At 42.1% G+C, this 27,970-nt stretch overlaps 1 protein-coding gene across 3 annotated transcripts; it reads left to right on the top strand.

Annotated features, from left to right (window-relative positions):
• On the top strand, positions 1-27,166 carry SPNS3 (sphingolipid transporter 3 (putative)). Of its 3 annotated transcripts, XM_010402526.4 has the most exons (13): positions 2-307; positions 1,449-1,780; positions 4,898-4,963; positions 5,413-5,549; positions 6,090-6,241; positions 7,124-7,190; positions 8,048-8,238; positions 10,135-10,287; positions 13,415-13,604; positions 16,129-16,194; positions 22,690-22,788; positions 25,371-25,539; positions 26,034-26,120. In XM_010402526.4, the coding sequence occupies exons 2-12, from the start codon at positions 1,573-1,575 to the stop codon at positions 25,536-25,538; spliced, it is 1,497 nt and encodes a 498-aa protein (XP_010400828.1). In that variant the 5' UTR covers positions 2-307; positions 1,449-1,572; the 3' UTR covers position 25,539; positions 26,034-26,120. The 3 variants fall into 3 exon arrangements, with proteins under 3 accessions (XP_019143003.1, XP_010400828.1, XP_019143005.1); XM_019287458.3 differs by lacking the exon at positions 25,371-25,539 and having other exon boundaries at positions 1-307; positions 26,034-27,166; XM_019287460.3 differs by lacking the exons at positions 2-307; positions 25,371-25,539 and having other exon boundaries at positions 1,342-1,780; positions 26,034-27,166.
• Positions 27,167-27,970: the final 804 nt, after the last annotated feature.

The raw sequence follows: 27,970 nt of genomic DNA, 5'->3' as shown, positions 1-27,970 counted from the left end.
GTCAGAGGCATTGAACCGGTAATGGGAATAGGTGCTCCTGATTTTCCTTTGTCCTCGGCTGGGGTTGGAGGGAAAACTCCTAATTGCTCCAAAATTGTGTTGATTCTTTATTGCTTCCAAGAACTTCCAAGGAGCTCTTGACTTCGCTGGTTTAGTTAAGCGCTGGGATGGTATGGATAACGTGACGTTGCTCAGAGAACATTCTGTGGTCTATAGCAGCGAAAAAGGGAGAGAGATAAAAGAAAGGGAAGATAGAATGAGCACGTGGAAGCAAAGGAGTCTGGATTTTACAAAAGGGCCAAGAGTGGTAGGTGCTATTTTGTTTTTTAGTTAGTCTAAAGTGTGAAATACACAGTTCTTTAAAAAAGCCCAACCACAGGCTGGTGTTTTCATGCATGAGTCATAAACCATAAGCAGTCCTCATTCAAATTAGCTGCCTCACTCTTAAACTCTTGGAGTTTGCTGATAATTTTCACTTTAAATTTTCTTAACAGGCTGCAAAAAATAAATTAGCTTCTGAAGTTGGTAATCCACAAAGTGGCTCAAAAGACAGGTGACTGAATACTTCTAAAAATGTGAGTGGGCAGAAGAAAGAAGGTAGATAAAGGCGTCTTCATGTGCCAAAAGAACAAGAACGCCTTCCCATACCCTTTGCTCCTCCCCTTTCAGAACTGTTTTTTGAGGGAGAAAGGGAAAAAAAATCCCTTTGAACAACTCAAAACTGTGGAATGTGCACTGTTCCAGCAGCAGTGGGGAAGAGTGGCTTTGTTTCCATTTCCCTTTCTCTGCTCAGTGTAGCGTTCTGGGTTGTTGGTTGGTTGGTTTTGTTTCATATTCCTTCCCTAAAACACCAAATGAAACCCAGCATGTAGTGTGGAGTATGAGTCTTCTACTGATTTGACCTAAAAACTCTGGAACTTAGGGGGAAGGATTTTGTTCTGGGAGTATATCTGGCCAAACAGGTGGGCGATAGCAAGGAGCAGGGAATGCTTAGGTGGCAGGACAAGGCTATACAGCCCTGTTTTAAAGGACACAGTTTGTGTGTGGTGAGAACCTGAGGTGCAGAGAAAGCAAATGACTTGTCACAGAGTTGCACAAGAAATCTGTGGTAAAGGAGGGCTCAAGTAAAAAAAATAGGTACTGGTCTAGAAAATTAGCCTTTCTTTCTCTCTTTCTCTCTTTCTCTCTCTCTTTCTTCTGTAGAAAGACTATTTTTAGCTTTGGCAACTCACTGACAACAAAGAATATTGTTATTTTGGCATTTGTAGTTTCTGTGATATCACTGCAGAGTTGTGCACTTTTATTTCTTGGGTGCACAATGGATTACTTTGCTTTTGTTTACATTTACTTTTCCTAGTCTTCAAGGCCATGATCTTCAGCACTTTTGCAAAACACTGCAGCTTTTTTGTTTGCAAGTTCTTCTGACTGCAAGGAACATTTCATTTCAGTTCTTAGTGGCTGGGCTTCAGTGCCGGAAATGACCGTAGTGATTGAAGTTCCTCATAGCCCCAACACATCAATTTTGTGTGAGGAAATGCTTCATCATCCCTGCTGAGTGTCTGCACTGGAAACATGCAACCCCCCTGCGAACATGAAGACACAGGCTTGCTGCTCCAGCCACTGCTTGAGGGACAGAATTATGGAGCTGCTGCAGCAGATGGGACACAATGTCCATCAGTGTCCGTGTCAAGGAACAATCCAGCAAAGAGGGATTGCCTGGTAGTTGCTGTGCTGTGCTTTGGGAATTTAATAAATTTCATTGACTGGTTCATTGTGCCAGGTGAGAGCCCATTTTCCTCTTCTAAAGAAAAAGAAATGTAAGTTCTTAGCAGCTCTGCAAATGTTTCTAAACTCTACAAATGTTTCTAAAGTAAGGATATTTATGTCTTTTTACTTTTTCTCATTTATCTGCTTTAGCCTGTTGATCATACTCTTAATGAAACTTCCAATTATAAATCTGGAAAAACCTAGAAGTGATTTATTGGATATTAATAGTTAGTGGAATGCTTATAAAAATAATATAATATTTTAAAATCTAGGTCTCTTATAAACAGACTTTAGCATACGGAGCAACTGGTCCATTTTTGTGGCTGGGTTCTACAGAGGTTTGACTAAGGAGCTTCTCTTCACTGTACCCAGCAGTTTCAAGGCCTTCTTTTCATCTAGTAGATTCTACATGGTATTCCTTTATCTGAAGAATACTGATGCTATTCCCTCCCTTAAAAGTACAAAAACTATGTCATCTTTGTGATAACTTTGTTATCTGTGTTAGTTTGCTTAGGGGAGGCTTAACTTCCTTGTGAGCTGCTGGCAGTTTTGTGACTTCTGCAATGAAGAGTAGAACATGATTGTGAAAAAAGAATAGAGACCCACTTCCTTAAGCCTTCCCCTACCCAAGTTATGACTTGTTGTCTAATAAATAATATCCTTCCTCCAAAATGTGATTTTTAAACTATTTTTTTTCCCTAGCTGAAAACAACCAAGAGTTGCTTATAGTAAACTGGAGGGAAAACTGGGGGTTTTTTCTCCCATGTAAATTGTGGTCTGTGTAAATTCTTTTATTTAGTAACACTCCTAAGCATCTACCATGCTTCCAGGCATCTGATTTAGAAAATAGGGGAAACACTTGTTGTGACCTTGCTATATTTTACTTCTGAGTGGCCTGGGAAACAGCAATGTTTTATAACCTTGAAAAAACCCAAAGGATGGACTATTGAATTTGGAATTAATACCTAGTTACTGTACACAAAGGAGTTATTTTGCTACTTAGACCATTCAGAAATTTAGGACATTCAGTCAGTGTCTTTAATAATGGAGAGCATAGTGGGTTTAGGAGGTTGAGCTTGGTTTTTTGAGTACTTTTAAACAACACAAGAGGGAAGGAAGCAAGTAGGAGTAGGAGTGCAGTAGGAGTGCCTGCTGAATGACACTGCAAGGCTGTTGGTGAAAAGCTTCTGTGTATGCGTTCTGTTGTCAAGTAACTTTCCTTGGAGAAGGGCAGAGGACAGAAGAGAAAGAAAATATCTTCAAGGGAGAACTTGGGTGCTAGAAGGGTAACCCCTTTGGGGGGTTAAGTTCAAGAAGCCATTTGGCTCATTCTAGGCTTTGAACTATTCAGGGGCTCCTGTACCTGCTAAGAGCTTAAAATTTCCCCAGCATGCTCCTGTGAGTGAGGTACCTTCAGGGACACGTAAGAATTCAAGAGCAGAGGTTGGGATAGTTCCCAAGCCTTTGAAACATCTCCTTTAATTACACTGTATGATTAAACCACTTTTTACTTAATCCTATGTCTCCTGGGCCATGGAGAAAGTCTGTAAGCTGAAGTTTGTACCACAGCAATATACTGTTCACCTGCTATAATTCCGTGCCACTGCAGAATTCTTGCAACACTTTTGCTTTGCATTTGAGTTTGGCTGTCCAAGTGTATGACCATGTTGTTAGGTATCAGCTAACAGGAAAGAGAGGAAGGGGAGGTGTGAGTATCTGCTTAGAAGTAAACTAGCAGTAAACTGGTAGCAGTTACAAAGCTGTGGTTTCCGGATAGTTTTGCTCACAGGCTTTGACAGCATTTGCATCACAGAAAACAAGCTCTTCCTCTTAATTGTCTGCTGACTTAAATTTGTTAAAACTAGTGACCGTGCAGACCTTTCCCCTCTTTTTTGTCACCAAGCTGTTCAAATCAGTGCTTTGTAATTTGCCAGGAACGAGTAGGATCAGTTATTTTAGTTATGTGGAGGGGATGACATTTTAATTGTGTTCAGTGTGAATGTTAGTTTGAGGTGAAGTTGTGGTTCTGTTCAAGTCTTGTTAGCTGTGATTTGTTCTAAATAATCCATGAGACCAAACCTGAATTCATGTAATACAGTATTTCTGTGCGTTGATCACTGGCTGCCAGAAAGATACAATTGATTGTCCTGTTTTAATGATGCAAAATGTTTGAATTAAATCACCCATTTAAACTTTTGAAAACATTAGGAAATCCCTAAATGTAAACTATGTTCAAGAGTCATTGAGAAACAACTGTAAATCTCTGGAGCTGCTGTTAGGCTGGACCTTGATCCACACTGACTTGAAGTCACATCAGTAAATAGTGAGTGGACTGATGCTGCAGCCATGGGGACTGTAGGAGAACATGGATTTAGCTTTAAATTAGCTGGTCCCACACTGCTTTTAAGTGGCTGGAGCAGTATAGTTCATGGCACAACATGTAAAACACACTGTGGGAGAAGGGGTGCCTCTTGCTGACCTCACCCAGCTCCCTTCTGCTGCAGACGAGCTCCTGTGAGCACAGCAGGCAAATTACACAGAACTTGTTCTTGTAAGTGGTGGTGGTTTCATCCTCTCAACAATGCTATGACTTTATCTATTTTGACAAAACTAAAGTGGTATGAGAATAAATGTCTTTTTTAATTGATATCTTTCAATACTGGAGTACAGGTATGCTTTTTCAAAGCAGTACCTTCTATTTTTGATCGTTTTTCAGCAATGTAAATTGGAAATACAGTATAGGTGAGATGGAAGATCTGTAGCCCTGGCATAGTATAGAGAAAAAAATGACCTTTTTGTCTTAACATCCAGTGTTTTGTTCCACATTGTGTCCATTAAACTTTGAACTCTAAATTGTTCATGTACTTAGGTGCTAATGGTGCAAAACAGAACAGGTGTGGTTGAAACAGTGGGTAAACCGACTCTCATAAGACCCTTATAGTGGAAGATCATTAATTTTATTTATAGTGATAAGAATTTTTAATTCTCTGTGCATCTTGTGCTTGTGGCAGAGTAATGGCTTACATCTAAACTAGAAAATGTGCTGCAGTTCTTGCAAGCCCTGTTTTAGAGCTGACAGCAGGATTGAGCAGGATACTCTGCTGTCGTTCAATGTCTGCCTCTGTTGCAGGGATCCTTTTGGATATACAGAAATACTTTGGGCTTAGTGATGGGAAGACAGGTCTACTGCAAACAGGTAATAAAATTTCCTTATTTCAGATGGTTGACTTTGCCTTGCCCCTTTGTGGTCTGCTCCTAAAACACAGTCCAGTTACTTACCTCTCCTAGTTCCTCCTCGTATGTGGTATTGCTCACTTCCACTTGTGGGCAGGCTGACTATAATGCAAAACTGGAAGGCAGACTGGAGTTGAGTCCTTCAAAAATCCCACAGTATGGAAACCACAAAAGATGAAAGGTTTCGCAAGAAATAAAGAAGTTAAGTAATTCACATACATTTTATTTTTGTATAAGTATTTTGAGTCTGCATTTGTCTTTTTCCAAATATCAGTCCCCCTCCTAGTCCTACAAACTCAGTCTGCCTTTAACCCTGCTCTAAAAATAACCTGAGTTTATCTGAGGGGTGAGCAGCACATATGACAAAAATAATTGGACGAATATTGTCTTTGTTGATTGTTGGATTTTCAGTCTTCACCTTGTGTTACATGCTGGCTGCCCCCATCTTTGGATACCTCGGAGATCGCTACAACAGGAAAATCATCCTTGGGGCTGGTATTTTCTTCTGGTCTGGTGTGACCTTAGGGAGCTCATTCATCACTGAGTCGGTATGTTGCTTTTTTATAGGGTGCTTTGAAAACAACCTGAATACATCTTGCAGGACTTGATAGGGTCCTTCTCTAATCACATTTGCAAAAGCATCAGTGACCACTCCTTTCCCGAGCCTTAAGCCTGGACTAAATGTACTCCATGCAGGAATGCCTTATAGGGCACTGGCGTCCAACCCAGCCAATAGAGAACCTCCACATTATTGTTGCAATTGATGGGATTTTATTTTTGTCCTGCATGTTTGTTGTTTATGACCTTATGGTGTGGCAGCTTGTTGGGCAAGCTTGTGTGCTATCCACCCGATCCTGAAATGCCCTCTGGGTGTCACTCTGAGAAGTCACTGCTGTGCAGAAAGAGAAAGCCCAGCAGTGAGATGTGAGGGGAGGAGGTGTGAGTAGAGGGAATACAGACATAGGCAAAAGGCAGTTCAATTCTGATTTCCTCTGGTAGATTTGATCCACTAAAATGCCCCTCTTTAAACAGTAAGCTTTCTTTCTTGCATGGCCTTTTTTTGACTATAATATGTCTTTTCCCTGCAGCATTACAGGATATTTGTTCTTTCACGAGGACTGGTTGGCATTGGCTCTGCCAGTTACTCCACTATAGCGCCTACCATCATTGCAGACCTGTTTGAGGAAGGAAAAAGGACCACAGTGTTATCTATCTTCTACATCTTTATTCCAGTGGGAAGGTTGGTTTTCTTGCTAGTGGCCTTTTGAAATTCTGTCTGACCACACCTGCAATTCAATATACCCTGAGCCCTAATCAGATTTATTTTGATGTATTTCTGCATTGACTCTTGCAAAGGGATTTGTCCCTTCCTTAGCAAGTTTGAATAGAGTTGATTAGGTGTATTTCTCTACTTACCTTGAAAAAAATTTGCTTTTTCTCCCCAACATTTTTAGGGAGAAACAAACTCTGGAAACTCTGGCTTTGAATAAAAGATTGAATCAATTCTAAAAGAAATATGTGCATGAGAGTATGTAATTTATTTCTGTGTTTTGGAAGCAAAAGCTTTTAGGTATTAGTTTATTTGACAGATTTTTCAAGGACCCTCCATTAAATATCTCCCAAGGAAGAAGTGGTACTTCCCTCTCCTCTTTTAGTTAAATTGACATTGTGTCTGAAGAAAAGGAGGAGAAGGGCTTTTCAAGTGGTTTAGAGGCATACTTTGTATCAGAGCAGGCAGCCAAGGCTGGGCCCAGAAGGCAGATTAAAACTAAAGAAATTCCTGCAGGGCATAATTCCTGTGACTAGCACAGAAGGGAGTAGGTAATAAACTGTTTTATGGGCTCTTTGACCAGGGTTTGCAGGGTCATTCTACAGAATATGTATTCCAAGGGGAATCTGGGACGTTACTGTCATTGTCTCAAGTCTGCTCTGAGGAGGTTAGACTCTCTTTTTAATACTGGCTGGCAAGTAGAGTAGCACAAACCATGAGGGTTATTTCTGTTTATCCCTTTGGAAAACTGACAGAACACTTCTGTGTGCTCTCCTCAGCTGGCAAGACATGTCATTTCAGCCACCCAGAATTCATTGGTGCTTACTGATCATTCCTTTCTGTTGTTTACAGTGGCTGTGGTTACATGCTGGCAGCTGTCATGGCAAAAAGCACAGGTGACTGGCACTGGGCATTCAGGGTGAGTCACTCATTTTCATTCACCGTAACATCAAAATCATCACTGGGGTTTGGATTCTTTAAGTTCATTGTGTTAAAGATGAGCAGTGGAAGGACTTTCTACCTTCTGACAGGTCAGGAACATTGTGTTTAGGAGAAATTTTCCTGCAGGACAAGTGGAAAATTTCTGCCTAGAAACTTCTTAGGTGTAGGTGAAAGTGTACAGCAACCAGGGCAGGTGCTGATGTTCCTCTTACCTGAGGGCACATTTGGAATGGTTGCTACTGCACCAAAACCTCCTCAAACAGAAAATTTGAAGGTAAAATGATCATATACTGGTAGCACCAGTTTTCTGGAATGCCGTTGGGAACAACTTCTATTATTTGAGGGTTTCAAGAAAATAACCTCTTCTGTTCTGGTCATGTCATTGTGATGTCTCTCATTGCGAGTGCTTTGGAAGCACTTTTTCAGAGCCTCATGCCTTGTATACAGAATCAGCTAGCACATGCAGAGTAGGGCAGAATATTTACTGGAGTAACACTTATGTTACTCAGGTAACACTGGTGACTGCATCAGTGATTCTTGTGTTTGTGGCTGGAGTACTACAGTACAGTTTTCTTTCTTCACATGTTTTTTCTTTAAAATCAGAGGGAGAAGCGATCATGTATCTGTATGATGGGGAGGGAGGATCTATTATCTTTCCTCCAAAGTCACCAAAGTCACTGTTTTTCTTTACAAATATGACCTAAACCAGCACACATCTATTTCTGAACATATTTGCAATTTTCTGATATGTGGTTCTAACACAATTTGAATTGCTGTGGAGTTCTCTCTATAAAAAAACAGGTGTCTTTGATCTAACCAGCCTTGTGTCTACAGGTAACTCCTTGCATGGGAGGACTGGCACTGCTTCTCCTGATTCTACTGGTCCCTCACAGGATCCAGAGAAAGACAGCAGCACACAGAGCACTGAGCATCTCCGGCACGATACAAAGAGCAGATGAGAAGCCAGATGTACATAGAACTGCCAAGACTACTTGGTGTCAAGATGTGGGATCACTTGCCAAGAAGTAAGTGGTTTGAGCTACAAAGGTTCCCTCTGTTGAGGAGTCACCAGTCCATTTTAAGAAATACGTCTATTGAATCCTCTTCACGCCTTTGAGCCACATGCTCTATGCAAGAGGATGGAAACACCATTAGTAAAAATCTTTCTTCCACTTTTTTACACAAATTCTACACAAGAGATAAAAAATTTATTTGCTTCTTCTATCCTCCCGTTTTGAGGAGGGGGAAAGGGGCAAAGTTATGATGGCAGTTTGCTCCTATTTAAATCCAGCTCTATTTTCTACTAAATTTTCACTTCCCTAAGGAAGCTAGGTTGGTAAAAGTGCATAATTGTCTGGTGTAAATTTGTTTATAACTCTTAGTGCCTGAGGAAGGTTGGATCAGCATGTCTCAGGCAGTCTCTGTAGTATTTGGGAATCTGCTATGCATGAGGTCAGAGTTTGTAGGACCCCAATATGGTTTGTAAAGTAATTGTCCATGTGTTTTGGTGGGCTGAGCTGTGGCTGGCAGGTGACATCTTCCTTTTAACCACACAAAAACTAAAGATGCAGCTGACCTGCAGGACGAAGCAGGACTGGAGCAGGTTCCTCGCTCCGGTGGCCCCGCAGTCAGGCGGTGACCGGCCCTGCCGGGACAGGACGAGGAGCTGGAGCCGGTTCGGGAACAGCAGGTGCCGCTGTGCAGCTGCGCCAGACCCGGCTCCGCGCTGCCCGCAGGCTGCTTTCCCGAGCCAACGCTTTTCGTGTAAAGACTTGCTTTCCTGGGACCTTGTCTGTCTTGGACTGTTCTTCCACACGATCCAGCGTTTTCTAACTGCCCACTAAATCTGCATCCTCGTTACATCCTGAACGGCAAGTACACTAGCGATCAGTTTTGTTGGATCACAATTTGTAGGCACTACATCCTGAAGTGAATAAAAAAATAATTTTTCCTGAGTCAAAAATGAACCTTTCTGACATATCAGCAACTAGACTATCTCCAAAGTTGCTTTCCTACAGAGATTTTCCAATGTAAAAATATTTTTTAATCTTCTTTTCCTTTAGCAATTAAGTCCCATTTTCTTTTCCTTGGGCAATTGATTTCCAAAGCAAAAAGACATACTGCCAAAAAACTATGTGGTTCCACTTTTAATCAAGTCCAAGAGCACTTTATCTTTAGAAGATGGAGAATTGGGTTAATTTCTTAACAAATCCTCTAGTCTGGTGGTCACCTGGTCATTTGCAGCAGTCTTAAGATTTTGTATGTCCCTATTGACCTCAAAGGGAGTTTTCTCCTGAACTATTAATGACAAAGAGTCTGGCAAAAATTTAATTTTCTCCTAGAATAGGGCAGGAAGGACACAAGGTTTGGACAGTTTTCAAAAATGCTTCTCCTTTTGTCCAAAACTTACTGTGGAGATTGAGAATCTATTTTTACTCAGGTGGAGTTAAGGAGTGCTTCAGCCACTGCAACTTCACAGTTTGGAAGACCCAGATGTTACTCTCATTTATAGTGGTTACAATATCAACTTAAAAACCGAGGCATTTAGACTTGCAGATAGTACCCTTTCCTTTAGCTACAAAGCCTTTAAATTCTTTCTCACTCTCTATTGTTGTATTTCTGCTATCAAAAATTCACAGCAATTGTTTTGGCAGAAGTTGGCAATGAAATCTGCAAGAGACTGGGATTTAACATGAAATCAGTAGGTCATACCCTTTGCTCTAATTAGTACTTTATTGTTGAATTTCATGATAAAGCCTGATCAGAGTTCAGATATTCAAGGGAGTGGATTTTGATTCTAAGACATCTGAATGAATTGTTTTTCTATTGCTTGAAGTCCTGGGTGTTGCAGATGGGTTTTCCATTTTTCCTCACACACCATTCTTTCTAATATCTCTCAGTTGTTTTCTTTTGACTTTCAGCGGTAGTTTTGTCTGTTCCTCTCTTGGTCTGACTGCCATGGCCTTTGTCACTGGAGCCCTGGGGATGTGGATGCCACTGTTTCTGTACAGGGCTCAGGTTGTCCAGGGCATTGTCCCACCATGCCTCCAAGAATCGTGCAATTCATCTAACAGGTGAGCTGTGGGAGCATACCTGGAAACACTGCACGGTGCTCAATCACAGCTTGTTTCCAAAGGCAGAAGGGAGGATGTGACTGAGCATTTTTTGTGAAGGCAATGGGGTGTGAATGTTAAACTAAATTGCTTCCAGGTATCTGAGACACTCCCCTTTGTTTGTTTGTTTATAATCACTCAGTTAACTGGAAAGATGCTGCCAGCCCTATTGCAGTAAAGTGGGAGGAAGCAGTAATAGGAACACCTGTGGGGAAAAAGGAGCAGCTTTAGCAAGGAGTTTTTAGTTGACAAATGACTGTGCGTCCCAAGCTACTTAAATACCCATTTAAGTATATTTAAATCCAGTGATTTAGTAACCTATTATCTTCTTGTTAATCTGGTTTTGTAATCCCTGCCATGTTGGTGAGTTCATTGTGGCTCCCAGCTTGAAGAAAATGTGATGATTTTGATGTAGTATTATATCATCATGTCAAACTAGGATCTTGTGAGTAGCTGCCAGCAGAGCTCTGCTTACAGAGCATGTCCAGACCAACGAAGATTCATTAATAGTATCAAATATTGTATAAGAAGGGGAATTTACACTAGTAGAAGGCTTTGAAGTAGTCATAACACACCTTTTTGTAGACCCCTTTTCCCCATATAGGAAGGGAAGTTTTTCTTCACAGTGTGTTGTCCAGAATACAAATATGTGTTCAATGTTCCTCTTGAGTCTTCATGGCTTCCCTCAGTAACAGTGAGCACTGGGACTGACTCTCTACCAGTGGTCTCCATACAAGTGTCCCTTTCTCTGGGAGGTATCCCAGATCTCGTTTCAGTCTCTGCTTTTGTAATGGATTTCAAAGAACTAAGTGCTTTCTGCGTGGCCTTTCCAGGTAAAGAAAATTAAAGGGAAAAGCAGTAATCACATCTTGAATATGTCCTCTGCTAATAGGATTCTTCTGTTTTTCTGCAGTGGAATAACTGAGTCAACTCAAAAGTGATTTCTAAGTTGTAGCATAACCACATGGATTGAAGAGTCATCCCAAAATCCTTCAAGGGGAAATGAATTGTCCTTCTATGGATGCCACCATTGGCACATTATTTATCAATGAACAGCACTGGGAGGGGAGTGAAACACAGGAGTCTGGCTCAGGGTAGGCAGATAAGGGAAGCTGAACAGTTTAAGATGCTTGGCTGTATCTATTCACAGATGCAGTTTAAATATTTCCTTTGTGAAGTTGAAGGTGTTGGCCTCTAGTTTGTTTTCTAATCCACTTCTGAATTATTATTCCACAGTAGTATTGTGAGAGCAGACATGGTTTTCAGGGGAGTGAAACAGAGCATCTGATAGTTTAACCTCATGTACTGCTTCTTATAGGATGCTTTAAATATAACCTTGGCATAAGCTCATGCCAGAAGCAGCATAAGGCTGGTTTTGGACTGTTATTCCAAGGGGATGTAAAGAAACAGAATATAAACTACTGTGTCAGACCTGATGGTGTTGGAGGAACTGCACATTACCAGACCTGCCCAGGGATACTTTAAAGATATTTTCCCCTTTGGCTGTTGAGCAGTTTCAGAGTTTGTTTAAGGATCAAGACTGTGTGACTTAGACTCCTTGGAAACACAAACTCAAATGGCACCACAACTGACTCAAGTCTCAATCCTTTCAAGGTAGATAAATAGGCAGTGTGAAGTTTTTGTTCAGGTCTTTGTGCAAACGCTTTCGAACAGTTCAGAGAGATAAGTGAGCATTCTCAGACCCTTAAAGATCCCATAGGAGCCTTTCCCCAGGACTAGGCTTCTGTACTTTCCTACTCTCTGTTGACTGCACCGTGCTTGGATTTAGTTTTGGCTGTTCTCTTTTATTCCAGCTGCAGGTTTATTTCAACTACAGTTTACAATACATGAATATTCTAAACACAATTCCATGAATGCTTCAATCAACTAATGTCACCTTGGAACTTGCCTCTCCTGAAGAAATCTTTGATATTACTCTGCCTAGTGACAATCTATAATGTCACTATCGAGCTATAGACAGTGATGGATCAGAATCCTGAAGAACTTGCAGGGAGAGTACAAATTTGCTTAAAGTTTGTTATCTTGCATAGCAATACCTTTTTTTTTCCTTTTAGAATTATTGAATTCTTCTTAATTAGCCAGAAAAAAATTAAGAAGTGGATCTGCTGTAGTTTAAAGGAACAGATCATATCCCAGCTGGTTACTTTGCTTTACAGTTAGAGAAAGCTCAGGAAAATGTACAGAACTCACCATGTAGCACTCTAAAATATTCAGAAGCACTTGTGCTCAGAATACATTTGTCCTGTCCCTGTTTGCCTTCAGAGAATGACGATGCACTAAACAATAAGTGGCACCACTGATCTTGTGCAAGAGACTTGCTTTGTCATTGAGGGGTCTCATTTGGGACAGAGATGAAAGCACACATGGAAGTCCCTTTGCAAGCTGAATCTTCTAAGCTATTCAGACATATTCTTTTAAAACATGAACTTGTGGTTCCCGAAGGACACATTTGCATTTGCAGACACACAAAGCTGAATGGTGTTGGAAATTCTGTGTTCAGAAAATGCTACGTGGACCTGGCAGTAGTTACCTATTCAGTACTCTTTGAACTCTTCTGGGAAGTGGTAGGTGTTTCCCCTAGTCAGAGAAGTGACTCATCTCAGCTGTGCTAACCAGAGGGTTATAATTTAGATGTATATCATTCCACGTGCTAGGATCTCTTCCAAGACAGCAGATTGTGATACAGAGTTACTCCATCTGTGTTTCAGGGATGACTGGGTAGATTGATTCTCAGGGTAACCAGGATGACTGTGTCTCCTCTAAATCACAGCATGTCCAGGCCAGATCATACTGAGCAGAGCCCTCCTTGAGCCTGGGTGCATAACACCTGCTCTGTAAATGGGAAAATATCTTCTCCACAGGATACAGCCGCCGTTGCAAAGCCATAGCTTCAGCTGAGGCTTGGGATTACATCCATTTAGAAGGAGTGGGAGGGTTACATCAAGTGGAATAAAATTCAACTTCCCCATTAAAGATTCCTCTGAAACTGCAGGTGCAAGCTAACACCATTTATTTTTCCACGGTACAGTCTTACTATGCTCTGCTGAATCCTTTGCTTTGTCACCAGCCTAATATTTGGAGGCATCACCATTGGGACAGGAATCTTGGGTGTTATTGCCGGGGCAGAAGCCGCAAGACAATTAAGGAAGATAAACAACAAAGCTGATCCTCTGATCTGTGCCACAAGCATGTTCATTTCTGCCCTGTGCCTCTACACAGCTCTGATGGTGGCCCAGATGAACATCCTTTCCACTTTTGTAAGTGACAATTAGCAAAATGTCTTCTGGCATCCTAGGGAGAATGGGAAAGGGGAGGAGGAGGTGAGGGGTGGCTTTTGTAGAATTTTCTGCAGTCTTCTAGACCATTAAGAGGTTTCAGTGGCTTGTGACAAGGTATCCAGGTAAGCTCAGCTCTCCCTTAGCTGAGGTCTGTCCTGTGAGAGCCACACTGGGCAGTCCTTGGTCCAGTATAAAGGGTAGACAGAACACAAAAGCTGGGCCTCAGGACCTGCAGAGTGCCCACACTGAAGAAGAGAATAGTGACTATGCATTTAGCTGCATGAAACTTGTCCCTTATGCAGAAATGTAGTTAAAGCAAGTCTCAATCTTATGTTAATGCTTTGCGGCTAATATAGTATTCTTATTTATTTTTGCTCTCTGAATACTTAAAGATTGGTGTTATTGGGACTGTACAACACACACAGTTCTTGCTAAGAATAATTTAGCCCTTACCTTCAAAGCCCCAGATCGTTACCTGATCTTTGAAGTCAAGCTTTTGGCCATGCAAACTGAAGTATAAATCACTTAAATTCTGTTCTCAGTAAAGGGGAAGACAGAAACTTACTAGGAATGGCAAAAAATCCCTGTAAGAGGGAACCGAGTGTAAACCCCATTTCAACTATAATCTGGTAACAGCTAGGGGAAGACTCCTGTGCTTTTTTCCTGTGACTCCCAGCCAAAATCACCATGATTAACATAAATAAGAGGATCCAAGTAAAGTTAATTACAGTAATCAACAGTTCTCTGCAAAAGGGCACTTTTGCAGGTTTTTTGCTTCTAAGAATAACACTTGTTCAAAGAGGTTTTCCTTCTGACTCCTCAGGACTGTGTATTCCTGTGGAAAAACACCTTTACACCAAGAGAAAACACAAGTGGATTTGCCTGAGTGCGTGTACCCAAAGCAAAATGTGAAATTGAAGATTATTTTTAGATCTAAGAGTAGGGATCTGTGTGCCCAGAAGAATTAGCCATTTTCTTTTTCTGCTTCTCAGTCCCCCATAGCTCCACTCTGAGTGTGTTCCTCAGGGGATTTTTTGTCATTAAAGGTAGAGAGCAACAGTTTACTTTGCCAGTCTCTGTGATATGAGTGAATCAATAATATATTTGGTTGGAACTACCAAAATGTACCTTTTGTTAGAATCAGAGAATCAGAGGTTTGGGTTGGAAGGGACCTAAAAGCTCATCCAGTTCCATTCCCCTGCCATGGGCAAGGGCATCTTCCACTAGACCAGGTTTCTCCAAGCCCTGTTCAACCTGGCCTTGGACACTTCCAGGGATGGGGCAGTCCCAGCTTCTCTGGGCATCCTGTGCCACAGCCTCACCACCCTCAGAGAGAAGAATTTCTTCTTTATATCTAATCTAAAGCACTGTGAAGGAAAAGATGTCTGGATAAAGGTCTATACTAAGTATCTCAGTGCTTCAAGGAACTTTTTCTCCAAACTGGTTTGGAGAAGAAAACAAATGAACAGAACAGACAAGAACCACAGAGGAGCTATGGATATTCTAGGTCTATGATCTTTATCTATTACCTCTAGGATATCTATAGATATCCTAGGTATACTAGGTCTAGTTCTCCTTAGGAGAATGTAAGCCATCCCTCCAAAAACATCTGACAGTTTGTCACTATGCCTTTCCTAGACTGTGTTTTCATCAACCAGGGACAACAGCTTGGCCAAGACCTTACCAAACATGATGCTGGCACCTGTTGTAACAATGTGCCATCAGTGTGATTAGTAGATAAGAATAATGTTCCAGGTGCCATGTGACTTTGTGGCCTGTGTTTCTGAAGAGATCCTGCTTTCTAGCACTGCTCCACCTCAGTGGTGTAACTTTAATGCTTTCCTCAAGTCTCACTTAGTCTGGGCAGGCTGCTTCAATCTGTATCCAGGACTGGCTGAAAGGGTTAATATTTCCTGAGACCACAGCTGTAAGAACTGTTCGGTGCCCTACCCCTTTTCCTCATGGCTGGGTCTCCATCTGTGATGGATTAGGGATTTCCCACAGGACACCAAGGTTTTGAGACTGCCTGTTCCTTGGAGTCCATTCCATTTTGGAAGTTCTCTCTCCGAAGGAGCCCTCAAGAGTACTTGCACTGGCACAGAGGTGCTCAGTTGGCTTCATATGCATCCCTGTGCACTTTCTAAACTTGCACTGAATGTTTCTCTTCCATGGATCTTGCTTTTCTCTTCTTGGGTTCAGTAGTTCACAGCAGTTAATTTGGGAGGGTGGTATGTTTCCTATTTTGGCTCTTCTGCTGAGGATTTGTGATTCAAATACCTTCTTTGGTTCCTTTCCCCACCTTTAAGATGAAGTTAGTGTTTGTAAGCGTAGACAGAGGTGTTTAATTTAGAAGTAATGGGTATGTAGGACAACTCTTACATAGATAAGCACAGTCAGTGAGCTTGTCTTACCTTCACAGCCTAGAAGGGCAATTCAGTGTATAGTAACAGTAATAGTAACAGTAATAGTAATAGTATAGTCACTGCTTTCTTCTGTTTTGCAGATTTTTATTGCACTTGGAGAATTATTTTTGTCTGTAAACTGGGCTGTTGTGACAGACATACTGCTGGTGAGTGTTTGTGAAACTATTTCCTTATTTCAAGTTTTTTTGTCAGTGTAATATTGTTCCTAAGCCTGCATCTTGGTGGCTTTCTGGGGACAGATGAACGAACTCCTACTAAGAATCCCCTTATTGGTATTCTGCTTGGAATCACTGCCACAATGTACTGCTGGGCAAGGATGCCAGTGGCAATAAGGGTGTGATGGTGGAGTAGTCCAAGTTATTATAATCCCAGGAAGATGTCCTGATTTGGATGGAACTCGTGCACGTGGGACTCTCTAGTGCTGCCTGTATCCAGAGTATTTTGGGCTTCGGTACAGCTCTGTGTTGTCAGATGTCTGCCAGAAAATGGTCTGCACCAGAAACAAGGTCATTTTGTGTCTATAATCAGGTTTTCTATTTGTTTTCCAGAGGTTTGAGAGCATGATGCAAATGAGGCAAAGCTGATAGTGCGTGATGTATTAGCAAGTTCCCTTAGTCCAGAATACAGTGCAGATGAATTCCAGCGCTTGCAAGTCCAATTCAGAAGTGGTGCTACACTGCCAAAGCATCAGGCCAGCAGTGATGCTTAAGGGGCTCTTGGGGATTGCAGGACTGACACCACAAGCCCGACGAATAGCAGTGCATGATTTCATTTGGATTCTGTTGTCAGTAATTTCTTTAGAAAGGAGTGATGTGAAAAGCACACATCTTGTAGCACAGTTTGTCTAGATTGCGATGAGCAGCTTCTTTTTATCATTTCAAAGGTTTTTAGATTTAATTTTACTTGAGTTTTCACTCTAAATAAAAATTTGGCAACCTTTCATCTAGGTTGTAGCTCCACAGTCACTAATAGATGTCTGTGTAAACCATGGGACAGATACTATGGTCGCTAAACTACCCAGGTTGTTAGAGTCTTATCAAGTAGTTTATATTACCTTTTTTTTATTATTAATTCATAATATGAGCAAGTGAATGTGGTTTATCAGTGCAATAAGTGAAGAAATGCTCATAACTGATAGTCAGACTGCAAAAAGCTGATTTAAATACCGAAGTTATTTATATGATTGACAATTCTTTTGTTGCTACCCATGGGCATAAGACAAAATATTTAAATTGACACTACAGTTTTCTATGAGGAATAGAGTACTGTGTCACACAAGGGACCCAAACTCTCCACTTTGGGATCCCTGTGCTGAAAAACTGTGGATGTGATGGTAACCTAAATATTTCAAGCAGGAAGCTCCTTGAGAGACAGGGACTGTTCAGGCAAGTGTGGTGCAGGCACAGTGCTGCTGCAGTTGGCACTGAAAGTGGGAAAATTGTGTAAAGCCATCAGGACAAGTGAGAGAAGGCACAAAGTTAAGGGACAGCAGAACAGAGATGTTTGACTGTTTCTTCTGAAGCAAGAGTCAGGTGAGCATTTCTCATTTTGTGTAATAGTGTTTCATTCTAAGGGAGCTGAAATCTGTTTGCAGATTGCTGCTGCAAACTCCATAGTCATAATAAATCTTTCATTTAAGAACCACAGTGAGTGCATTCATGTGTAGCACAACATGCAGTGATGCACAATACCAGTTCACAAGAGGGACAGTAAAAAAACCTTGCAGGCTTTGGCTCCAGTGGAACACAGGTCACTGTCCTTTGCTATCACAGGAACTAGAAGTTTACCCCTGAGGTCACTGTCACTGTGGTCTGAGTTGCTCAGATATACAACTTGCTTGGTATCTCTACTGGCTAACTAAACCCAAGTAGGGGACAATCTGAGCAGAGATAGGAGTATCCCTATTGCAGAGTCTGTGTAAAAGGATGAGAAAGTATATTACCAAAAGCTGAGCACTGTCTAGTGACCAAAGGGACCAGCTGTGAAGCACTACAGAACTCTCCTTCCACTGCCTGACCTTGCCTTGACATGTCTGTTTATCTTTTTATTTCATGTTGAAGAACCTTTCTTTACATTCTGATTGAGATGAAGGAATGGAACTACTTACATTTCATGGGTCTTCAGCAAAGTCCTGCTGACACTGACTGTGCATTATGTTCTCTTTCACGGTGCTGCTCTCTACATGTCAGTTTTCTGCACTCTGGAATTTTAATAAAGTAGTAAATAATGTAGTCAGCATTAGTGAATTGGCTGCTTGCTTAAAATCTCAGCCAGCAGCCAAGAGGGTTTTGATTCTTATTCGACTCTCGCAGAATGGTCAGAAATGATTATCCTACGAGAAAAGAGCTGAAGCCTTACAGCAGTGAACAGGTGCAGAAAAACTATCACTGGTCCAGACTGACATTTTTACTTAGATTCTGTTTCAGTTTATTTTGAAATAATTGGGGGTTTTTGCACCAGAACCAAGTGTTAATATCATTGCCATTGTTTTTATATCAGTTGAGGCACCAACTTTTTTAAGTTTCTCAATTTACTTTTCTTTGAACTCCTACATCTGCATTTTAATTCTGTCTTCTGTCACGGTTAAAGAGGGAGGTGACAGCACTGAGTTAGGTAGTGGTGATACATGGTGAGGAGAGTGAGGCAGATGGTTGCTGTCAGCTCTTTCCTTCAATTCCTCCCTGAACCCAAACTGCAAAGCCTGCGGGGGCAGGGCTTTTGTTCAGTTCCATCACTGCAGTCTCAGGGAATGCTGTTCTTAGGGAATGCTGCATCACATTGCAGCCTGCAGAAGTCTGTGGGGAGCATCATTGCCATATCCTGCATCCATGTAAATTCAGAAGAGGAGGAAGTTCTTGTCTCCCAGGTGACCAACACCCCTAATTTCCATTTCTTTTAAAATACTGTGGGATTAGTTACCAGCAATATTGTATCAATTGGCAACAAGTGGAGAGGTGAAAAGCTTGGCATAGCAGAGCCCTGTGGTGCTGTGTTCCCCTGATGTGTGCCCCTGGGGGCAGACATCCAGTTTATTACCACAAATGTGCTTTGGGTTGGATCTCTTGAATTCTAGATGCTACTAATTATTTTATCAGAAAAATGATGGAATTTAGCTGAATTTGTAGATGTCTGCTCATTCAGTGGTAATCTTACTTGGGAGTTGTGTTTCATCCTGTTGAAATCCCATGAGTTCAGTGTATCACTGCTGTTATACTGACTGAAGGGTGCCATAGATAACAGCAGTAATTTCTCTTTTTGCCTTGTTTCCCATGTGAACTGGTAGAATTTCTGATAATGTAGCTGGATTTGCTAATGCATGTTCTTATTTTGCCATGAAAATTACTTTTCTTTCTTCCCACATGGCACTACTAGCCAGACAATGTAACTAGGAATTAATTTCTCCTGCGACCTGCGGAGCTGAAGACAAAGGAAGATGCTGACTGAATGATAAGGACTTCCTCCCTTTGTGGCTGGTGCATCAAGAGGCATTGCATGTAGCCACCTTTGTGCCTCCTATTCAGTGTAAACACAAAGGTATCTGCTGTACAACTACAGTCCTAATGTGCAAATGGAGATGTGTTGTAGCTGCCTTGCTGGTTTACTGGGAGGCTGTACTTGGAGTGTTCCTTATGAAATATGTTTGCCATCTGTGAGGTTATGGAACTCTGTCTTTTAGGTTTTTGGCAGCTAATAGTGTAGGAGATGCTGGAACTTGAAGCCTGTATGGGGTTTGGGAAGGCTACCAACGTGTCCCTGTCTTTGGAAGTGCCCTCAGAGGTACCGAAGTGTTCACCAGCGTGTGTGTTCCATCTGCTTATTTAGCTGACAGCTCTGTGGCAGAGTCTTCGGGGGGATCTCTGAAACCTGCAGAGGCAGCTCGAGGGGTCTGCAAACTGTACCTGTTTGGGGCACCTACTTCTCTGTCCAGGCATCTGGGCTGGATCTCCTCAGAGGGGCAGTTTCCAGGACGTTACCTGCACTCCTGCCGTGGTGGGGGGTCCTGGGCAGTCACTGTGGCCAGGCAGGACCCCATGGCTACTTCAGAGTCTCTGTGCAAGAGTGTCTTTTGTTTCTTCTTTTCCTAGTGAGTCCCACAGTGCCTTGAGCTCTTGAGTACTGTAGAGGGATTCCTTGTGGAATATAGGATACCCCAGGAGAGCTTGGGCATCCCAGGGCTGTTGCAGAAGTACCCCTGATGGGGCCTCAGGCTGAAAACAGGCTTGCAAGGCACCTGCTAGCTGGCAGCCTTGAACAGCCTTGGGAAAAGGTATACACTGGTCAGCTCCCCCGCTGCTTAGAGGCTTTCTCATGGGAAAGGGGTGTGAACTTTGGAAAAAGTATAACTTGGTGTAACCGAACAATAAAACTGGAGCACGATGCTCCAATCGTATCGGTGTTCCTGTCGTGACTCTGGCTGGATTCCCCTGCTCCCGGGGCCCCCCCCGCTACAGAGTACAGTTTCTGTTGTGCAGAACCTGAGTAATAGCACAGGCAGAGTTTGTATGAGCCCTGAAACTATAGGAAACATCCTATTCTTCTCTTGTATTTTTCTTGTTACAGCTTTGTTCCATCTGTCTCTTGTAGTTAGAGATATGGGATATTAAATAAAGGTAGTAAGGTGCAGGGCACTGGGAGAACCAAATTACATTTAGCTTTTCTCATGCTTTCAATGCCCACAATATACTAAGTGCATAACAATATTTGATTTGCATTTCTCAAACACAGCCTGTCATTATCCATAAAAGAAATTTTGAGTCTGGGACAGATGACATGAAATCCTCAGAGAGCCAAGAGCTGACAGTTTCCAGTCTAGTACAGTCTGTCATAGCCAGGTCTGCTTCCCAAGCTTAGAGTTTTATACTGTAGTTTTTTAGTCTCTGTGCAAGAAAGCCTGTTCACAAACTGTGCATGCTCATCATCCAGGCAGGTTCTGAGAGGGAAAAAAACCCATGGGTAGACTGCACACACTAGGCCATAGTGTGCTGTGGCCTCAGTGAGAAGGAGCTGTTGGATTGTTCCTTCATCCCATGGGTGACAAGGATTTCAGAGCAGCCAATCTCACATAACTCTGCTCTTACACTGTCATGGGGCTGGATGCAGTGTCGTGGCAACATGACATCACAGTGGTTTTCTGTAACTTTGGAGAGATCTCCAAAGCATCCCTGGTTTAATATTTACTAGTGTTGAAGCATTCTACCTAAATATTCCTAATGAAAAATAAATCTTATATCCATGCTCAGAAATACCTGCTTTGGAGGAACTAGGAATGGAGCAGGGTATGCGTTAGCTGCACGTGTGCAGAGGAAGGAAGGAGGTTGTCTGCTCTAATCCAGCTGCTCAGAGCTCTCTTACTGGGTGCAGACATACTGGTTTAAAAGTGATTTGTGTATCCAAGGTTGAGTGGAGTGCCTAAGAGGGGCACTGCCAGTGTTGTCTGGTTCTTTACTGAAAATGGTTGCAGTATATGGTAAGCAGTACCAAAACTCTAAATTAAATGTGAGAGCAGGGTCTTTTTTAGTTTTAAATCCATCTTACCATGCATGTTAATGTTTCCTTGAGGGCAGTGATAGAGCCACAGTATAGGTCATACACGTTGAGTTTGTCCCTTGGTAAAAACCACCAATCACTCTGTTAACTAATGTGTGAGACATACTTGGTGACATTTAGATGAGTTTCAAGAAAGCCCCCCAAATTGTGGAATAGAGGACTGAGAAAATATTAAGCATTTTGTTTCTGATACGAACAAGTGGTTGGAAAATGAAGCTATGAAGGTTTGAAATTGCTTCTGAAGCATTCTGCCTGTGAATGCTTTTTGCATAAATGTATTATTGAAAGACTTCATCAGGCACAGTTCATCTTCAGTAGCACAGGCAAAGAGCTCTTATTACCCCCAAATTCGTATATTTCGTTTGACAAAACAGTTCTAATCTATGCAATGCTTTGCTGTGTTCTGGATGTACACCACATCTTCTTCTCCAACTCGTTATTTAAACTGTGTGCACTGAAAAACAAAATCAGTGTGAGGTGTTGTTACTACAGTATCTTGTGTCTCAGGTGGTTCCCAGTTACAGGCAGTGCCATCAAAGCATCACCAGCCACCTTTTGGTCTGTCAGGTTGGGTCCTCACCCTCAGTCTTCAAGGGGTCTGCAAGGCCTCAGCTGACATGCTTTGCATCTCCTCCAGGTTCCAGGTACCCCACTTTCCCCCAGCAGTCTAGAGCAGGCCTGCTGACACAGGTCAGAAGATATTTTTCTGAGGGACCATCAGTGCTGAATCCTTATAAGCAAATCATTGTGACTGCAAGGGATACTGGCTGGAGGCTTCTGTTGGTTGCACGGCCAAATGGATCTGTACAAGCTGCTCTGAGTCTGTATGGAAGCAGAGGAGTCACAGATTAGCTATTTTATTGTTATTTTCTCCTGTGTCTTCCTTTCTTGAATGTTTTTTTCCTCAACAAAACATGCAATGTACTCTTTTGCTCAGAATAACTTCTCTGTCTCCGAAATTGTAAACAGTGTTTGAATATGAAATACATAAAAGTTGCTATATCAGTGTCTCTGGGATATTCTAGAAGCAGCTGGTCACTCATGAAGTTCTCTGTGTTGATGTTTCCTCTCCTGTGGGCTGTGCTTTGTTTCAGTATGTGGTGACACCGAGGCGACAGTCCACAGCCATCGCCCTGCAGATTTTGGTGAGCCATTTGCTGGGAGACGCAGGCAGCCCATACCTCATTGGAGCTGTAAGTGAATTCTCTCCTTATTGAGCTTTCCTTAGGGTAAAACTTACAGAAACTGAAAGACAGAAACTCACAGAATCATAGGCACTACCTGGTCCAAAACCAGAAATTACTCAAATTGCTGGCCCTGAGTCTAGGACACAGAGACATTTTTCTAAATGTTTTTACTTGCATGAAGCACCTGGTCCTGTGACACTGCTTTTAGGTGTGAGTACTTCTTTGCAGTGTGTAGAAATTTACTTTTATTTTAAATTTGCAGATTCATACATTTTTGAAGGCACGCATTTTTGCAAAGACAGTGTCATGGGATTTAAGCACTTTCTGCTAAGTTTGTGAGGAGTTTCATGGAAATTAATTAAATGTGTTAAAACCCAAGACTTAGTTCAAATCTCGAAGTTTGAAATCTTGCAATTAGTCAGTGGTCTCTTAAAAATCAGAACAAAAGTGGTGCAATGGTTGTCTTTACTTGACCTTTAAAACTCTGGTCTCAAATCACCTTAACCTTGAATTCCCATATTCCTTGGGACCTGATTTCTCTGCCCTTCCTACATTTACTTGATCTTAGGTGCTTCTGGGCAAATCAGCCTCGTACTGCTTTCTCCGTGCAGTTCATTATTTTAGTTTCAGTGGACTATTATCTGTCAGTCTCATTTCCTTCCTTCATTCATTTTAAGACACAGTAGCTAACAAAGCACCCATTTGACTTTTCTGCTTTACTTGACGTGGGAGATTGAGTCCTTGTTGTTGCTTTGAAGTTGTGTTTGTATGAAAGTTTATTTAAAGAAGTTCACCTCATGTTAACAGTGTCAGGGTTAGACAGGGCCAGCAATGCCCAAGTGAGCTGTGCCTGCACAGCTGCTGCTGGCCCAGCCACACAGGAGGTTCCCCTTGCCCTCAGCCAGATGAAACCCAGAGTCTCAGCTGTGTAATCTGTCTGGCAGAGAAGACAACCTCTCTCCCTGAGGGATTCCCCCTGCTGACTTCCTTTTTACTTGTTGGTGTTAGGAAACTCCTGCTCTCACACTTATCTGACTGTATGTGTGTGGGAACACAACCAACATCACTGTGGAAAATGGCTGAAATGGGATGCAAAAATGGGAGGTACCCCAAAAGCTGAAATATGTCTTGTTCATTCTCTCTCTTACCAATCTATTCATTTAAGCTTTCTACCTGAAAGATAAAACTGTGCCTCTTGCCCGCTGTCCTTTGCCCTCTTTGGGGCACGGGCAGAACTGAGGCTTTGTGCTGCATCCTGCCTGTCACTGTGTGCAGGACCTGCAGAAGTCACCTTGGAAAGCAGCTCATCAAAAAGAGTGAAGACAAAAAAAAGCTTATCCAGATGAGATTAACATCAGGTAACCTTGTAACTTCAAAGAGAACAGAGGCAATAAACCCAGGAATAAAACTGCCGTGTGTCCAACTGTGTTCCTGTGTACTGAGCACCCACATTGTCCTCTGGAATGTTCTGTGAAGCCATATACCAGCACTTCCCATGACTGCTGTTGGTTAAACACCAAATCTGCTTTCATATCCTGATAGTGTTTCCTAACCTGCTTCAGCCAACATTTTAGTTTAAAATCTGGCTGAGGAATCAGGGAGTTTTCTTTCTCAGAGCCTGTTTTTCTTCCCTCTGCACTCCAGAGATTTTTTCACTAAGCATTTTAAAATTAAATGCATTGGGTTTGTATTGCAGCCATTATGCTTGCTGTAGTCCCTAGGTGCCCATTTAGAGTTGATCTTGCTCTTATCTTTCTAAACTGTCATAAATAATCATAGAAACCCAGCAAAGGTTGAAGAGTCTTGTATTTATGCATTTCAAGTCACACAGTGTATTCTAACCATCAAGAACAAATGTGGGAATAAAAATGACAGCTTTCAACATTTATCTTTTTGTTTATGCTAAGAAAAGATTTCAGGTTCCTGGGTTAAGTGTTGAATCTTACTGAGTTTCTGGAAATCAGATTTTCCTTCTGTCTTCAAAATTAAATTCATGTGTATCATCTATATCCTTTACAACCTCATTCTCCCTCCAGTGCAAAAAGCACCTGCCTGGTATTTTCTTCCTCCCACTTACTCACAGTGTCACTCCATAACTCCTCAAAAGCCTTTTGGCTCTAAAGCAGACCCCACTCTTGTCTCAGGTTAATTTCCATCTCTTCCCTGTCTTATGAGTCTTGCTGCTTGTGCCTGTATTGCTGCTTGACCCCCTGTTTCTATCCACTGGATGCCAATAAGGGAGGCAGAAATTTACTGAATAGGATCAAGAAATGCTAAAGGTCACTGCCAAATGCCCATCCTGTGCTGGCAGTCTGGAGATGGGCTAGGAAATGGTGAAATGTATTTCCTGCCCTTGTGACTGGAGGCACTGGAGGTGTAAAACGACATGAGATTCCTTGGCCAGTTGGCAGCTGGAGAGCAGTGGAGTACAGGTGTGCTGGGTACTGGGTTTGACAAACTTTGGGAGCAGGCTCTCATCCCTGTCTGACTCTTATTCTTTTCAAGGCCCACACTGTAAACAGGCTGTTTAAAGCAGGAGAGGATGGAGGTGTTATCCCAGATTAATGGCAGCCTTGTTCACTCCCCAGATCTCCAACGCTATCCAGGCCAAGAACATCCCGTCGTTGCAGTGGAGTTTCCGGAGCATGCAGTACAGCTTTATCATCTGTGCTTTTGTTGGGGTCTTTGGAGGAGGCTTTTTCCTCCTGACGTCTTTCTACATCGAGGAAGATCGGAAAGAAGCACAAAGGCTCTGAGGTGTCTGTGTGTCTTTACAACTGTTAAACCTGGATGTGGTGGCCTGTTTGGACACCAGCCACAGAATTGTCTCTGTAACCTTAAACCATGTTAACATCTGCCTTATGGTAATGCCATGTCAATCTCTATAAAAAAGATAAGGGCAAATCCCAGCAAAGTCTCAGATTAAAGAAACCTTCCACATTGAGTAAAACAAATGACAGAGCTCACAAGCAAAATTGCTGTTAGTGCAGAATGCTGCAGTAAATGGAAATAACATCATTTACTGTAATGCACCCTTGCAGACTTCATGGAACATGAGGTTCTTTGTCTACTCTGATCTTTCTCAGCCCTGTAGAACCAGTCCTGTCTCTCTGTAGCACTTCCCTCTTCCCTGAAAGAAATTGTGTTCAAAGTGTAAAAGACTTGGGAAAAAAACTTTTGAATTGGACAGAGCTCTGTCCTCAAGCACCTGGGTTCTTACAGCCTCCTTCTGCTCTGACTTGTTTTTCCAGGTACCAGCAATGAACTGTCCCTCAAAGGAAGATGAACTCTGGGGTGAGGTTTGCCCTGAAGAAAAGAATGTCCTCCCTTTTTTCTTTCCTTTTTGCTTAATCAGATACAGCTGGGGAGAAGGCCAAATCACAATTCCTCCATATGGCAGAAAATCCTGCATACTGAGTTTTTTGGATGCTTTTGACTGCAAGTCAAAAATTGCTCATGCACTGGCATATGGCAACCCTCCTCCCCCATCTATAACCAGGCCCTTGTCCTCTGTGGGGCTGGAGAGCTCCAGAGGGTGTTCTACAGAGCTGTCACCAGCACAACTGCTGACCTCAAAAAGGCAGGAGCTTCTGAGGCACAACATCTCTTGGAGATTAGGGAGGTCTCTAAGTTCTTAGCAGGATGAGATTTGCCTACAGAATTTGGAAAATGTAGATAGTACAAAGAGTGTTTTAAATTGTCTGAAATGACCAAGAGAAGCAAAAACTATCAAAGTCATGTCAGATTCAAGACTGGAGAGTTGTGGTAATTTTATATGTAACATGTTAATGGCCTCTCCCTAATACTTTGAGGCTCTTCAGTGTATCCTCAGGCCTTGGGTAAGTATCTCCTCTCACGAGTGAGCAGTAGCACCACTAAAATATAACTGTTATATTTAAGTAAAACCACTTAAATATAACTGTCCATTTGAACTCTTATCTTCAAAGTGAAGGGCATTTGGGATGTGATATCTGTTGTCACAGTATCATGCCAGGTACCAAACAGGACATGACCAGTGTGGCCAACTTCCATTGTTTGTTATGGTGTAGTTCCCAGTAGCACCTTAAAGCCAAAGCCTGAGGAAGATATTGGCAAGTGAATTGTAAAGTGTTGTGAATCTTGCCTGATTCTCCCAGTAAATAATAAGTATCATAAAGCACAATATTCCTGTAATGACTGTGAATGTCTAATGTCACTGTAAATAGCATAATTCAGCTACTGCGGGCTTTTGTTCTTCCCTCTGTCTACCTCATTTTTAAAAAATCTGTTCTGAAGTCTGACTTAAACCCAGGTAGTGAAATGTGACCATTGTGGGAAATAATAGAGAAACTTTGTGATACTCAGTGTAATAATTGTCCTTAAAATAAAGGTTTGTATTCTGAAAGACTGAGCAACTTTTTCTGGTTGCAAAAACTAGCCATGGCCATTGTCACACTGACTTTTGGGAAACTCCTGTGGTGCCAGAGAGCCCATGTCCAAAAAGAGATTTTTGCTATTGGATATGAATGCATAAGCTTGCAGAAGTCCTAAGTGCTTCAGCCATGGCAGGATTTCAGCAGCTCCATGTGCTTCTCTATCGGTACATTTAGGACTTGCCCTGCAAACAGTTGAGCAATTTATCACTTTTGTTATGTCAGCATTAAATTCCTTTTTAAAAAATTCACTAGAAGGTGCATCTGGCTCACTGTGCAGGCATGTATTTGGCATATGAGCAAGAGATGCCAAATGCTGTTCTGTAAATGGTGCAAGCAGTCCGTGACAAACTCCTTCCTACTCCTACTCCAATCTCCTCTGTGAAAGTCAGTGCCTAGAAATGAGCAGGATCACACTGACTAGTCATTCCATCTTTTCAAATACCTCTCTCTTTTCGTTGCAAAGGATGTGTATTTTTGTTCTTTTTTCCTGCATTTAGCAGGACTAACACTCCCACCAAGCAACTGGATAATCTGAGCTGTGCCTGGGCCTCCCTGGAGCTGCCCTGTCCTGTCTCACTGAGCTGCTGACAGAGGCAGCACCTGCGTGGAGCAGCCTGGGGAGCCTCTGCCTCCATGGCAGGGAAGCTGTTTCCATCACCTGCTTGGTGCTGTCTCTTAAAGATGGAACTTCCTCGCTAGGATTTGTAAGAGGAGTAGAATTTCTTAACATTTTCTGCATGTCTTGATTTTGCTTCTTAGTGGGTGTCACCAAA

The sequence above is a fragment of the Corvus cornix genome, chromosome 19 (assembly GCF_000738735.6).
Source record: "Corvus cornix cornix isolate S_Up_H32 chromosome 19, ASM73873v5, whole genome shotgun sequence".
Lineage (NCBI taxonomy): Eukaryota > Metazoa > Chordata > Aves > Passeriformes > Corvidae > Corvus > Corvus cornix.
This window is presented reverse-complemented; position numbering and strand designations above follow the sequence as displayed.